This window comes from Mastigoproctus giganteus, chromosome 1, assembly GCF_048544385.1.
Source record: "Mastigoproctus giganteus isolate SK-2022 chromosome 1, ASM4854438v1, whole genome shotgun sequence".
NCBI classification, from domain to species: Eukaryota; Metazoa; Arthropoda; class Arachnida; order Uropygi; family Thelyphonidae; genus Mastigoproctus; species Mastigoproctus giganteus.
The window spans coordinates 5,143,932-5,160,974 of NC_143575.1; the positions used below are offsets into that span (position 1 = coordinate 5,143,932).

At 38.8% G+C, this 17,043-nt stretch overlaps 1 protein-coding gene across 1 annotated transcript in view; it reads left to right on the forward strand.

Moving 5' to 3' along the window:
- The window catches only part of LOC150090508 (uncharacterized), an 85,405-nt gene that overhangs the window by 63,679 nt on the left and 4,683 nt on the right, over positions 1–17,043 (forward strand). Inside the window, exon 4 of the mRNA XM_090378578.1 lies at positions 2,005–2,153. Coding sequence (XP_090234704.1) covers positions 2,005–2,153 — 149 coding nt within the window. The remainder of the gene's footprint in view (positions 1–2,004; positions 2,154–17,043) is intronic.

The following is a 17,043-nucleotide window of genomic DNA, read 5'->3' on the forward strand; positions in this document are numbered from 1 at the left end:
AAACCAAACCAAGCCAGGTATTTGAACTTATCTGACCAGCACACTCGTTTACAGTCCCCCGGTTACCAACCACCTTATTTGTTGATGATGATCAATAGTGAGGAGAGTGTATTGTCTTGAGTTGTCTACTGTGGAACCCCATATGTCTGAGTGTGTGACACATCATCATTTGGGATATTGTTCTTGCATTCTCCATATTGTATTACACTGTCAGCCGTTGCACAGTAACCTGCTGTTGAACCCATACAACATGTTGCACCTTTCACTCACCACAAGCATCCATCTTATGTAATCTTTTACAGTTCTGTTGGCTGGAGGTGGTTTGACCTGTTCGATACCATTCTTTGTACACCTTAGCTACAATGGGCTGTGAGAAACTGACAAGACATGCCATTTCCAATATGGAAGCACCCAATACATAAGCTCCAACAATCATGCCCTTTTGAAATGCCATGATATCATTACTACATTCCATAACTGCTACTTTATCATTTTGACCTTGATGACCAGATGCAAATTACCACTGCTCTAGCATAGGAAGCTATGAGCTATAGTCCATTGTGGATGGGGGTGATCATAATTCAGTGATCACTGAGTGTATATTTTAATATAATTTTTTTTATCAATAGAACACTGTTGATTTGACTTGTATACTATTAGGCTTAGTAATTTAGCAAATTAAATTAATGATACTCATGTCAGTGTTTTTTTGTATATGTAATTAAAAAAATTTTTTTCTTATGGATTCATGTATACCATCTGGCACAATTAGCTGTACCACCAGTGGTACACATCACAGGTTGAGAACCGGAACCTGGCCTAGTGTAGTGGATATCTGGCTAATCCTCCCTGCTGTGTTAACACTATACCTCAACCTCTGCTACACCCGGGTGGTTACTTCCAGTATAGTAAGCATAGTATTTTCAGATCTTGTACATGGAAGATTACTAACAGCCCACCACTGGGAAGGTGAAAGCAGATTTGCTTGTTGCAAAATGGCCAGAATTTTCCAAAATTCAATCCATTTGTCTTACAAGTGGGACTCAGTCAGTGATTTTAGACTTTGGAGTTTGCAGTTTACATTTCACGGTCATTCTTCCACTACTGGTAGCCTTAGCTATCAGTAGTGGAAGAATGACCGTGGCAAACCTCAGGGACCAAGAAGTTTAAAATAGCAAACTATTTCATACTTTATCCTCCTTCTCTACCAGATGTCACTATTTGTGGATATTTTTTTCCCTGTGGATAAGAAGGATATTTTCATTCTTTGGCTGTAGTACAGTTTTTTCCTTCGGTCACTGGTTGTCATATGTAGAGCTACAACTACTCACCTCATCAGGCAGACTTTCAGACCTCAAGTCTGTTACTGTTGGCCTTAATTATAACCGTAATTAAAAAAATATTTAATTGAATGTCACCAACCTTGTAAGGGCTGGAAGTGACGTATGTGTGTGTGTTTGTGGGTGCACATTTGATTGCCATTGGAGATGTTGATAATGATAGAAATAAACAATGCAGTGAATAGTAAATAAAATAATGCAGTGAAATTCTACCAAATGTGGTCATGAGTAGTCATGACGCCTTCTGGCAGATTTTGCTGGGGAAAAACATTTCCTAAACTGAATGAATAAAGAAATAAAAATTAATGGCATTTCTCTTTTGAAATCAGCAATATAATCTTATGGCTATTCTATTTTTTATTTATTTATTTTTTTCTGAGATTTATAGACAATATACAAGTGATTACATCTTACAAATTCATACTTATGAAATAACCAACTTATTTTATATACTTGTTTCATTGTTTTTTGTGCAAAAAACAGTTTGTCATAATTTTTGCTGTAAAATTAAAGAAATAAATTCATGTTTTATGAATATGGATGTTTTAATTAACTTTGAACTTATTTTTCAATGACAAGTGAAGTATATTATTAATTGCATCTTTTATTTATTTATTATTATTATTTTTTTCATTTTTATTGTTATAATTTTTTGTTTATTCAGGTTAATGGTTATTTTGATGTTGTTGCTTTGTTCTGGAGGGGGATGGTGGTACCGCTTTCGTTACAGAGGCCAGTTTAATGGCCAATCACATGTAGCGTTTCCCATCACTACTGTTGCTTCACAAAGAAGAGGATATGTGTATGGAGCAGGTAAATGCTAAGAAGTGATTATTAAAGTGTAAAATGAGGGAGTTGTTTTGTGTTTGTATATATGAATAAACCTGTTGGTAGATTACTATAAAAGCCCTTGTATACTTTAAACACAGATTTATGAGAAATTGGGTAATGTACACATTAGAGGAATTGTAGGCCTCATTTAGGTTGAAGATTAAACTCAAAAAATTTTGCTTATAGACACACATCAGATGAACTAGTTTCTTCAATTCTTTGCTCCTGTAATTCTTGTCCATGTGTTTTGTTATATAAGGAAAAAAATTCACTTAAAGATTTAGTATATATTAAAATTATAACAATATCATAATCTGTGAATAAAATCACTTGTAATTTTTCTGCTTTATACTTCTTAAAAGAAATACAAAATCCTTATACAACTTAAAAGGTAAAAACTTTCAAAGAATGCATAATGATAATAAAAAAAGAAACATAAGATTAATGAGCAATTGTGCAGAGAAATAGAGTGGGTCAGTAAATCAGAATGTCTTATAATGGGGGATTTTAACTTTGCAGATTTTGACTGGAACTTGTGGATGGGTCACTCGCACACTAGCAGGACTTTTGTGGATTTATTGGATGACTGTTTTCTACAGCAACATGTTCGAGAGGCAACCAGAGGGAGTAATACTCTTGATCTGATTATCAACAGTGATTATTCATGCATTAAGAATTTGCAGATAAAGGAACCACCGGGTGATAGTGATCACAATGCACTGATGTGGGAATTATTTAAAGATGTAACTACCATCAAGGCTAAAGGGAAGGGCTTTTGCTTTCGTAAAGGTGACTAGAGGGGTCTCAGATAGTTTTAAATTCTGTACAGTGTGATCAACTGATGATGTTACCAACATTGAATTCTAAATGGGAAGCCTTCAGGGACTTAATTTTGGAGGCTACTAGGCTTTTCATTCCAACTAAGAAATACTGTTCGAGGTTTAGGCCTAAATAAATGTCAGATGAACTAATGAGGCTCGTGGCAGAGAAGAAAAATGTATGGGATGAACATTAATTGTCAGGTGACACAGAAGCCTATGGCAGATGTAAGCTGGTCTGTAATAAAGTCAAAAAGGAGGTTAGGCAGGCGAAGGTATATTACGAGAAATATCTGCCAAACGATGCAAAAAAAAACAGCAAAGAGTTCTCTACTTATGTAAACTCTAGAAGGTAAGGAATGAATCAGATTGGACCACTTAACATAGATTGGTTGACTATTGATGATCATGCTCAGGTAGCTGATAAACTGAATCAGTATTTTGCATCTACATTCAAACATGAGGAGTTATTCAAGGAGGGGAATGTCAGAAGTTCATCAAACTCTAACAGGGAGATAAGTGATTTTGTAATAACTGAGAGCAAAATGGAGGAGAAATTGTTGAAGTTAAAAAAAACAGGCACCTGGGGGGGGGATCTATCGAGTTATATTAAAGGAGGCAGCAAAGGGAGTAAGCAAACCCTTAGACATAATTATGAGAGCTTCCTTGGACTCAGTAGAGGTCCCCATGGACTGGTGTACAAATGTATCACCAATTCACAAAGGGGATTCAAAAGGTGCACAAGTAACTATAGACCTATTAGTTTAACTTGTGTTCTGGCAAAAATAGTGGATTCAATGGTTAAAGAAGCATTGCAGGATCATCTAGACAAGACTGCAGTAATAGTTGAGACACAGCATGGGTTTGTTAAAGGGAGGTCTTGTCTGGCCAATTTGATTGGATACTATGATATGGTCACAAAGGAACTGAATGCCAAAAATAATTTTGATATCATATACTTGGATTTCAGGAAAGCTTTTGATATTGTTGCACATGGACGACTACTGTACAAATTGGAGAGGTATGGCATTAAGAGTAAGTTGCTACAATGGATAAAAGGATGGTTGAGTGGGAGACGACAGAGAGTGGTAATCAATGGACACTGCTCTTTGTGGTCAAATGTTATTATTGGAGTTCCCCTAGGTTTGGTGTTGGGCCCGTTGTTGTTTTGTATATTTATCAATGATATTGATGAAGGTATATCAGGTTTAATGTCCAAATTTACAGATGATGCAAGGGTTTGCTGGGTTGTTAATGACAGTATGCCACTCCAACTGGATATAGATAAGTTGGGCAAATGGGCTGAGAAGTAGCAACTGAGGTTTGACGTTGACAAATGCAGGGTACTGCATGTGGGTAGCAATAACCGAAGAGAAACGAACCAACTGTGTGGTACTACACTCAGGGAAGTGGAAAGTGAAAAAGACTTGGGGGTAATTGTACAGTCAACTGTGAAGTTTACTGAGCAGTACAGATGGGCTGCCAGGGCAGGTCATGGAGTTTGTTGTTTGTTATTTGGTTTTTAGGAGCATTAGCAACTAAGGCCATATTGCTCCGGGATATGCAGTTGTCATTCCCTGACTTTTCTGCATCCTCCATATTTGGTGGTGATGGGCTCGAACCCCGGTCTAATCAAGAAACGTGTGCTACGCACTGCTGCTCCTTCCCACCTGGCTATGGAGGCACCAGGTCATGGAGTCTTGTCAATGATATATATAGGAATTTTGCTAGCAGGGCAGGGAGGTGATTATCCCGTTATACACGGCAATGGTCAGGCCCCACCTAGAGTACTGTGTACAGGTCCAGAGTCCTCATTTTAAGAAGAATGTAGAGTTGCTAGAATGAGTACAAAGAAGTGCAACAAGATTGGTGAGGGGAACAAAGTGGTGCTCTTGCTGAGAAGGGCTTAAGTTCTGCAGATTGCAGCGCCTGGAGAGTAGACACCTGCGAGGTGATCTGATTGTGGTGTATAAGGCCTTGAATGGGATGAGCAAGCTGAATGCTGATGGAATTTCTCCTCTTGCTCAGATTAAGAACTTGAAGGGACATTGATTCAAATTGAGGAAAGACAGTTGTAAAATAGATGTGTGGAAATTTGCCTTTAGCCAGCGGGTAGTTGATTTGTGGAACAGACTTTCATCTTTTGTTGTGGAAGTTGATAGCCTAAATAAATTTAAGGCTGAGCTGGACAGGCATTTGGAACAAATAGAGGGGTGAAATGAGAGGGTTTTTTTTTTTGTTGATGCTGCATAAGCTTGCTTTCTTGCATCGCATGCCTCTACTAATGCTAATGTATGAATAAAAACTTATTTGCAAATCAGGCATACGAGAACACTAAACTTTTTTTTTTTTTTTCTTTTTTTGGAACCTTTTTTCCTCCTGTTGTGGAAGAAATTTTAAGCTTCAATAAAACAGCTAAAGCTTATTAAAAAAAAAACCCTCCAAATGATATTAATGCATTTATATTAATCGATTTATCAATATCAATTGGATAAGATTATCAAAAAAAAAAAAACTTCCCACATCGCCTGTCTATCCTCTCGAATAATTTGTCTAGTTCTTCCTTCAATTTATTCAAACTACCCAGTTCCACAACAACAGATAGGAGTTTGTTACAACAATCAACCACCTGCTGACTGAAGACAAACTTCAGAACATCTATTCTGCAACCAATCTTCCTCATTAATTTATAACCCCCTCATAAGTTTAGTCTGAGCAAGAGGAACCTTTTGTTTCCTTCACTAATTTCATTGAACCAGTAGATATATATTCTTCCTAAATTGAGGCCTCCAGACATGTATACAGTACTTATGTTTGTTGTTGTTTGTTGGATTTATTGGTGCAAGGGCTACTAAGGCCATCATGCTCAAATACTTATGATGTGGCCTTAGTATGGCATACATGTGGTATTTAGGCCATGGTCTTTTACCTGCAGTTTCTTAATGCATGAAGAATTGCTGCTGATAACCAGATAAAGTATTTCTTCCTCTTCTTGCATCACTCACAATTTGCTCTGTAAGACATTCATCCATTCTAGCCAATATCTGAAAAGTTAAAATGCCCCGTTATAAGTCATTCTGGTTTTCTGACGCACTCCTGCTCCCATTTGTTTTCCCAGTGCTTATATCACATCAAGCTGACTCAGCATTTCAGTGGCCATCCATGTCAACCAGATGTACTGCCTTAGATTTACTGTGCTTCTTTACTAAGAGTATATCCCCCCTCCTGTCCTTTCTGTATGAATTGTACTCCCCATTTTGAAATTCTGTGTTCCTGATATCTGACACCAAGTTTCCAATATCCCTATAATGTTTGTATTTGATGATTTAATCAGTACTACATATTTATTTACTATGCTGCTAGTATTAGCATACAATCAAATATACATGCTCCTGTTCTTAAGTAAGAACAGGCCTAACACAGCTCATATATATTACTTGTACCATGACACATAGCAGTGCTCGAAATTCCGAACACCTTGTTTTCCAGGCTGCTATATGTTCCAGTAGAAACAGTGCAAGAATCACTTTCACCTCAACCTGCAGATCTAATTAATCTATTAGTGTGTGTGTGTGTGTCCCTCAGACTAGCAGTTTTCCATTCCACCTAACACTGAATCAGTGAATCAGTAGCATCAGCAAATATTCTTGCCCCCCCCCCTTTTGTGTGCTCCTTTATAAACTTTCTTGCATCACTACTAATACTAACATTTGTAACATTAAATCTATAATATCTCAGACAATCGTATTATAAAATAGACAAAAAGCCTTGTAATTCTTAAGTAAAGAGACTAATTTCACATAATAGCCATAACAAGACATCCTGATTAAGAAATGCTCTACTAAAATCAGTAGAAAACTAGCAGTCTCCCTCTTGATGTAGGATTGTTATTCTCCCCACACTAGATGGAAAAGGCCTGAGTTCGAGTCCCATCGATGATGGGAGGAATTTTTATGGGCCATTTTCACAACATGACTGAGTTAGTCAGTTTCAGGTGAGGGCAGCATGGTTTTTCCTCCCATAAACCTTGGTTTTTTTGTCCAGCAAACCAGAAAATTGACCACAGAACACACACAATTTACAGACAGTATACACAGAGCAATGTGGCCTTAGTCACTGATGCTCCTAATATCCTACTACAACAACAACCCACAGAAGTAAATAACAATGCTTGAGACAAAAAAGATGGTACATTGCTCTGATATTTTCTAAGGGTTCCACGTGCTTCTAGAATATCGGTGATTTGCCTTGTGGATACAGGTTGATCAAGTTTCTGCAAGGATGATTAAAATTTGATCTGGACATTGAGGTGTAGAGAGATTGTGAGTGAAAGTACCATATGATATTGTAGCCGGTGTTCAAATCATCTTTCAGGCACAGCTGCCATTAATGCAGAAGCTTCTTAATTTCAGCCTCAAAGGATTCTGTAGATTGACATTGCTGTTAATCAGGAACCTTATCTTTTGGTACATTGTTAGTATGAAATTGTATCATACAAGTTGCTTATTTAGAGACTTGAAAAAAGAAGCCGACCGTCACGTAGAAAGTCTGGAGTAGAGTAAGTGTGAATGTAGCAGATAAAGACAAAAAGTTAATACTGCATACCACTAATTAAATTTTCCCTGCTTAGAGCTGTCTGAACTATCATGATATCATGATCTAATAGAGAAAATGTAACCAATTTAACAAGTATGATCTTCAAGGAATCCAGAAGCAGATTACACAAAATCAAAATTATTTCTAAAAATCACCATTGGTTGAGGGGGGGGGGCTTTTGTTGTGAACAGTTTGTATACCCTATTCCACTCATGCATAAATACAGGACTAAAGGCATAAGATGCTGCAGATTAGAATACCTTAGTGTTAAGGGCACAGTGCCAGTGAAAGCCAATGTGCATTATGGTATATTAATCATGAAATTCTACTACTAGAATGAAAACAGTCAGTGCAACAGCACTGCTTCCATTCTAGTAGTGCAGCAGCAATAGAAGATTACAGGTGTTACAATACAATTAAAGACATTCAATGATGCCATGGTATTTTAGAATAATAATTGCATTGTTTGAGAGAGTAGAAAGTTTGGGTTTTTTTTGTGGCTGATGCTGCATAAGCTCATACACTTGCTTTCTTGCATCACATGCCACTACTACTACTACTACTACTAATGCCAGGAAGAGGATACTCTTTATATGACAGTATAGAAAATGTTGCCTAAAGCTTTGCAGTTATACCAATACAAACTCCAACCCAAAGCAACAGTCACAAGTGAGTGATGCCAAAACTTGACTAACATTTACTCCCAACTTCTTGGTATAGATGAAGGCAGACAGAGTGTCCGTGGATCCTTTGGAGAGACAAAAGCCCACTGCAGATTTTGGCTGCAGAGCTACCCTGTGCAGTGCAAGAAATCCCCTTATATATGCTTAAATCACTATATATATGGTTTCATAGCTACCTTCATTATTGGCCCATTCGTTTTTGAAAAAAATGCCATGCTAGACCTGTAACATGTTCAGTTACCACCCATTGTTACTGAGGCATGTTAGAAACTATTGTCATTCTACAACTGCAACAGTAAGTATTCCTGGAAACATTTTTATACAAGAGAGAGAGAGAGAGAGAGAGAGAGAGAGAGAGAGAGAGAGAGAGAGAGAGAGAGAGAGAGAGAGAGAGAGAGAGAGAGAGAGAGTGAGTGAGCACCTCCACATAACTGAAGATCATTACAAGAACTGCTGCTTTAGTATTAGCATTAGTAGAGGCATATGATGCAGGAAAGTAAGTTAATATAGCATCAGCCAAAAAAAAAAACCTTCCCATTTCACCAATCCATTCACACCAAATGCTTATCTAGTTCTGCCTTGAATTTATTTAAGTATTTGACCTTCACTATGACAAGTGGAAGTTTGTTCCAGCTATCAACCACCTGCTGGCTAAAGGCAAATTTCCATACATCTGTTCTACAATTGAATGGTTTCAATTTGAATTTATGTCCCCTCAGGTGAGAAATCTGAGCTAGAGAAAGAATCGGATCAGCATTCAGCTTGCTCAAACCATTCAAGGCCTTATACACCTCAATCAGATCACCTCGCAGGTGCTTAGTCTTCAGATACTGTAATGTGCAGAACTTAAGAATTTCTTGGTGAGAGCAACCCTTCGTTCCACTCACCAATCTCGCTGACCTGTGTTCTCATTCCAGCAGATCTTTCCTAAAATGAGGCCTCCAGACCTGTATGCAGTATGCAAGGTGTGGCCTGACCATTGCCTTATACAAGAGGACAATCACCTCCTTATCCCTGCTAGCAAAATTTCTGTTTATCATTGACAAGACACCATTCGCTACACTTGCAGCCTGTCTGCACTGCTCAAAAAACTTTATATCTGCCTGCACAATAACCCCTAGGTCCTTTTCATTCTCTACTACCCTCAGTGTAGTACCACACAGTTGGTACTACACTGAGGTTACTCTGTGGTTACTGCTACCCAGATGCAGTATTTTACATTTGTCAATGTTAAACTTCAGTTGCCACTTCTCAGCCTATCTACCTAACTTTTCTAGATCATGTTGCAGTAGTGTACTGTCTTTACTATCATTAACAACCCTGCCAACCTTTGTATCATCTGCAAACTTTGACATTAAGCCTGATATACCTTCATCGGTATCATTGATAAATACACAAAACAACAACGGGCCCAGCACCGAACCTTGGGTGGGGACTCCACTAATAACATTAGTCCACAAAGAGAAGTGTCCATTGATTACCACTCTCTGTTCTTCTCCCACTCAATCATTCTAATATCCATTGCAGAAACTTGCCCATACTGCTCTTATTTGTACAGTAGTCTTCCATGTGCAAAAGTATCAAAAGCTTTCCTAAAATCGAAGTATATGACAACAAAATTATTTTTTGCATTCAGTTCCTTTGTGACTACATCATAGCATCCAATCAAATTTGTCAGACACAGCTTACCCTTAACAAATCCATGCTGTGTCCGAACTATAACTGCAGTCCTGTCTAGACGATCATGCAGTGCTTCTTTAACCAGTGACTCCATTATTTTCCCTGGAACAGAAATTAAACTAACAGGTCTATAATTAATCAAGTCGCTCCTTGATCCTCTTTTGTAAATTGGAGATAAACTTGCACATCTCCAGTCTGTGGGGGCCTCCCTTGAGTCCAACGAAGCTTTCATAATTTTGGTTAAGGTTTTGCTTACTTCCTTTGCTGCCTCCTTTAATATAACTGGATAAATCCAATCTGTCCCAGGTGCCTTTTTTATGTTTAACTTCAGCAATTTCTCCTCCACTTTGCTCTCAATTATTACAAAATCATTTAGCTCCTTGCTAGAGTTTGATAAGCTTCTGGCCTCCACTTTAGCATTAGCATTAGCATTAGTAGAGGCATATGATGCAAGAAAGCAAGCCTATTCAGCATCAGCCAAAAAAAAAAAAAAAAAAACACACACCACTCCCAGTTCACCCCTCTGTTCGTTCGAAATACCTGTCCAGTTGAGCTTTAAATTTGTTTAGGCTACCAACTTCAACAACAAGTGATGGAAGTCGGTTCCACCAACCAACCACCCGCTGGCCAAAGGCAAATTTCCGCACATCTATCCCACATCCGTCCTTCCTCAATTTGAATTTATGCCCTCTGAGGTGATTATTCTGAGCAAGATGAAGAATCCCATTGGCATTGAGCATGCTCAAACCATTCAAAGCCTTATACACCTCTATCAGATCACCTCGCCGGTGCCTAGTCTCCAGACTCTGTAATTTGCAAAACTTAAGCCTTTCTTCGTAAGAGCAACCCTTTGTTCCATTCACTAATCTTGTTCCCCTTCTCTGTACCCGTTCCAGCAGCTCTACATCCTTCTTGAAATGAGGCCTCCAGACCTGTATACAGTACTCAAGATGTGGCCTAACCATTGCATTATACAAGGGAACAATCACCTCCTTATCCCTGCTAGAAAAATTCCTGTATATCATTGACAAGACACCATGAGCTACTCTTGCAGCTCGTCTGCACTGCTCAGAGAACTTCATATCTGCCTGCACAATTACCTCCAGGTCCTTTTCATTCTCCACCACTGTCAGTGTAGTACCGCAGAGTTGATACGTTGCTCTGGGGTTACTGTTTCCCATATGTAGTACTTTACATTTGTCAATGTTAAACTTCATTTGCCACCTCTCAGCCCATCTGTTCAACCTTTCCAGATCCTGTTGTAGCAGCATAGCGTCAGTAGTGTCCTTAACAACCCTGCCAACCTTTGTATCATCTGCAAATTTGGACATTAAACTTGATATCCCATCATCAATATCATTCATAAACACCGAAAACAACAACGGACCCAACACTGAACCCTGAGGAACTCCATTAATAACATTAGTCCACGTTGAGCAGTGTCCATTGATTACCACTCTCTGTCTTCTGCCACTCAACCATCCCCTTATCCATAGCAGCAATTTGCCTCCAATGCCACACTGCTCCAATTTGTGCAGCAGTCTTCCATGTGCAACAGTATCAAAAGTCTTTCTAAGATCCAAATATATAATATCAAAGTTATTCCCTGCATCCAGTTCTTTTGTGACTACATCATAGTATCCAATCAAATTGGTCAGGCAAGACCTGCCCTTAACAAAACCATGCTGCATCTGAGCTATAACTGAATTCTTGTCTAGATGATCCTGCAGTGCTTCTTTAATCAGTGCCTCCATTAATTTATCTGGAACAGAAGTTAAACTAACAGGTCTATAATTACTTGTGTCAGCCTTTGATCCTCCTTTGTGAATTGGGGTTACATTTGCACATCTCCAGTCTATGGGTACCTCCCCTGAGTCCAAAGAAGCTCTCATAATTATGGCTAGGGGTTTGCTTACTTCCTTTGCTGCCTCCTTTAATATAACTGGATAGATCCCATCCACCCCAGGTGCCTTTTTTATGTTCATCCTCAACAATCTCTCCTCCACTTTCCTCTCAGTTATTACAAAATCATCCAGCTCACTGCCAATGTTTACTTTACCTACATCATTCTCCTTCCTGAATAACTCCTCATGGGTGAATGTAGATGCAAAATACTCGTTTAGATTGTTAGCCACCTGAGCAGGATCCTCAACTGTTGAACCATCAATATCAAGTTGACCAATATGATTCATCCCTTTCCTTCTTGAGTTTAAATATGTAAAGAACTCTTTTCTGTTTTTCTTTGCATCCTTTGCCAAGGATTTTTCGTAGTCTGCCTTTGCCTGCCTAATCTCCTTTGTGACTTGGTTACAGACCAACTTATATCTGTCATAGGCTTCCATGTCACCCATTAATTTGTATGTATCCCATGCATTTTTCTTCTCTGCCACATGTCTCATTAGTTCATCTGACAACCATTTAGGCCTAAACCTTGAACAATATTTCTTAGTTGGTATGTAAAGCCTGGTAGCCTCCAAGATTAGTTCCTTGAATGCTTCCCATTTTGAGTTTGCTGTTGATAACATCATCAGTTGGTCCCACTGTATAGAATTTAAATACTGTGTCAGACCATCATAGTCGCCTTTACGAAAACAAAAACCCTTCCCTTTACCTCTGATGGTAGTTACCTCCTTGAGTAAATCCCACTTCAACACACTGTGATCACTGCCACCTAGTGGTTCATTTATCTGCAGATTCTTAATGCATGAAGAATCACTACTGATAATCAGATCAAGAGTATTGCTTCGTCTTGTTGCCTCACGAACATGCTGATGTAGAAAACAATCATCCAATAAATCCACAAAAGCCTTGCTAGTGTGCGAATGACCAACCCACAAATTGCCGTCAATATCTGGGAAATTAAAATCCCCCATTATAAGACTCTCTGATTTACTGGCCCACTCTATTTCCCTGTACAATATCTTATTATACTCATCAGAGTCATTAGGCCTATAGCACACTCCTACTCTCAATTTTGATTTCCCTATGCTTATGTCACACCAAACTGACTCGATACTGCCCTGTCCATCGATGTCGACTGGCTTCACTTCCTTGGACTTTATGTGTTTCTTAATTAATAGCATAACCCCTCCTCCCCTCCTGTCCTGTCTATCCTTTCTATACACATTGTATTCCCCAAATTCCAGTTCTGCATTACTTATATCTGTGTGACACCACGTCTCTGATATCCCAACAATATCTGCCTTTGATGTTTTGAGCAATACCTCAAATTCATCAAATTTATTTACCAAACTCCTAGCATTGGTGTACACGCAGGTATACATGCACCTGTTTCTATTCTTAGCTACCCTAACACAACCCATGTGTTTACTTGTACCGCAATGACACCCAGCAGTCTCTGAAATATCCTGTATCTTGTTTTTCAGGCTTCTGCTCATTTCAATAGAAGCAGTGGAAGAATCACTTCCACCTCTGCCAGTGGCTACTGTTAATCTATTAGTCCTTGTATCCCCCCCAACTAGCAGTTTTCCGACCCACCTAACACTGCCTCGACAGCATCAGCAAAAATTCTTGCACCCTTTCTATTTAAGTGTATCCCATCCCTGTAGAAGCAATCTCTCCTGTTAACAAGTACAGTCCAGGCTGAAAAAAATTCTACTCCTTGAGCCTTGCACAATCCCTCCAGGGCCGAATTGATCGACAAGGCTCTCATCATATACTCCCTCCTATCGTGTCTGGGCAGAATTGCAGACACTTTCAAATTCAACCCTAATTCACGGCTTTTTTTCAACAGTGACCTGTACTTACTAAGTAATTCCGCCGGTCTCCTACTCTTAATATCATTAGTGCCAACGTGTACAACTATATCACCTTTTGTGCCCTTAAAAGATGATATCCGCTCTACAATGTCATCAACCTTTGCCCCTGGCAGACATACCCTGGTCCTATTCCACCTATCCTTTTTACAAAGCATGTTCCCTGTTTCCCTGACAATAGAGTCACCAACAACTACTAGTTCCTGTGGGACCAGCGCATTCTGCCTAGGGGGCTGCCTCTGTGTTGCCTGATGACCAAGTGCAAGCTCTGGCGTTGATGTGGGCAGCTGGAAGCTTGATGGGCCCTCAATTTATTTCCTTCGAGGGCATCCACCCTGTCCTTCAAGCTCTCATAAAGGCCCATAACAACGCTGAGTTGTCACCTGATTTCCTTGCACTCCTTACATTGTGCACACACACAAAGACATCCCCCTTGGCAGTATCATGTCCCGTACCCGACTGCTCCGCAAACATCAAGCAAACAGCGGATTTTAAAAGACTGTGATTCAGAGGGCAACTGCCCCCCTCAGTTCTCCCCTGAACCACAGCACTCCCATTAGCTTGAGCCTTTTGCTTTGCTGCTCTGGTCAGAGTCATGATTCCGATTTAATTCAATAAAATTTCAAAACAAAAATTAAATCCTTAAGTTATATCCCAAAACAGTTATGTTATATTTTTTTTTTTTTTCGGTATCTAGTGCTTTCTACGAGTTCCCTTTATACAACTTCTGTATCACGTGTACCACTATAGTTATGTATTAATTATTTGTTACAATTAAGTCGTTATATATATATAGAGTTAAAAATACAATTTAATTTACAATAAAGTTTATCAAGATTAATAGATTTACTGATTAATTAACAATATTATATTATGCACTATACTACACTAAGCTTATGCTATCGTGTAAAAATGGCGGGAATTCTCGAACGGTACTTCTACGGACTCGTAAGTATTGATTAGCTTCCAAATACTCGTAAGTATTGATTAGTGAAGCTAATCAATACTCGTAAGTATTGATTAGCTTCCAAATCTCGCTATCTCAATTTAGAATAAACTAAGGATCCTGGCTAGGTCTATAATCTACTTATAGAAGATAATTTGATATAACAATTGGTTAATAAATCGACTAAATTTGGTTAAAAAAAAAGACCTCTCGTTCAATTTGTAACACGTGGATTTGATACCGTTACCGATACTAAGTAATACCTACAAAATCTCTGTCTAAGTTAAACTTTAAACTAAGTATCGTAACTAGGAATATAAAGCTACTCTAGAAAATAAGTTAATATGACAATTTAAGCTAATAAATCAGAAAATAAATCAGGAAAAACTTCTCTGTTCCAAGAGCTTCAAGGAGCACGCCCGCACAGGCTAACCTCGCACCCAGACAGGGTGCGAGGTTAGCCACTTCTCTACACGCTTCCTCGTGTGTGAATGTAGATGCAAAATACTCATTTAGTTTATCAGCCACTTAAGCAGGATCATTAATAGTCGAACAATCTATGTTAACTGACCAATCTGATTCATCCCCTTCCTTCTAGAGTACTTTTTGCTGTTTTTCTTTGCATCTTTTGCCAAAGTTTTCTTAATCTGCCTTTGCTTGCCTAACCTCCTTTGTGACTTAATTACAGACTGATTTATATCTACTATAGTTTTCTGTGTCACCTAATAATTTATATGCATCCCATGCATTTTTCTTCTTTGCCATGAGTCCCATTAGTTCATCTGCCATCCATTTAGGCCTAAACCTTGAACAGTATTTCTTAGTTGGGACAAAAAGCCTAGTAGCTTACATGATTACTTCCTCGAATGCTTCTCATTTAGAATTTGCTGTTGGTAACATCATCAGTTGATCCCATTGTATAGAATTTAAAAACTATCTGAGACCACTGTAGTCACCTTTATGAAAGCAAAAACCCTTCCCTTTACCCCTGATGGTAGTTACATCTTTAAGTAAGTCCCTCATCAGCACATTGTGGTTACTGCCACCCAGTGGTTCCTTTATCAGCAGTGATTCTGCATGCATTAAGAATCGCTGCTGATAATCAGATCAAGTGTGTTACTCCCTCTAGTTGCCTCTCGAACATGTTGCTGTAGAAAACAATCATCCAATAAATACACAGTGTGCGAGTGACCAATTCCAATTCCACAAGTTCCAATCAATATGTGGGAAGTTAAAATAACCCATTATAAGATGATCTGATTTACTGGCCCGCTCTATTTCCTTGTATAGTTGTTCATTGTGCCCATCAGAGTCATTAAGCCTATACATAACACACTCCTACTCTCAATTTTGCTTTCCTAGTGCTTATGTCACACCAAACTGAGTCAACATTGCACTGTCCACCCACCTCAGTTTGATGCACTTCCTTAGATTTTGTGTTTCTTAACAAACATTACTCCTTGTGTTTCTTAACAGCATTACTCCTGCTCCCTGTCTATCTTTTCTGTACACATTGTACTTCCCAAATTCCAATTCTGCATTCTTTATCTCTGTGTGACTCCACGTCTCTGCAATTCCAACGATTTCTGCCTTCGATATCTTCCAGCACTTCAAATTCATCAAATTTGTTTACTATAATCCTAGAATTGCACTTATGCACCTATTCTTACTCTTAATTATCCTAACACAGCTCATGTATTTACTTGTTCCATGATAATTGCCAGCAGTCCTGGAAATTACCAGCACCTTGCTTTCCGGGCTGCTGCTCTTTCCTGTATAAGCAGTGCAAGAATCACTTTCACTGATGCCTATGGCTACTGTTAATCTATTAGTCTGTGAATCTCCCCAAGCTAGCAGTTTACCACTGAGAGGGTAATCAGCTGCTTTTTATCACTGAAAGGGTAATCAGCTACTTGTTTCCTCACAGTGTAGCTGCCTCATTTTCCTGACCTCACTTTCTTGTGAATTTTGGCTCTGAGACAGCTTCGAGGATAAGATGCATCATGTCAGCCCTGAAGGATCACATTACATGCATGTGAAACATTACCCCCAAACATTTCTGCAGATAACCATGCCATTACTCAATTTGAGGTGTTGTTACACTGAAGCATATATCAAGTACTAACTGACACTTGCAATAGGTGATTACCATACTGTTAACGTAGTAGTAGTAGTAGTGGCATGTGATGCAAGAAAGCAAGTGTATGAGCTTATGCAGCATCAGCCAAAAAAAAAAATAAATAAAATAAATAAATCGCACCATTCCCTCCAAATGCCTGTCCAGTTCTCCTTAAATTTATTCAGCCTATCAACTTCCACAACGACAGATGGAAGTTTGTTCCAGCAATTAACCACCTGCTGGCTAAAGGCAAA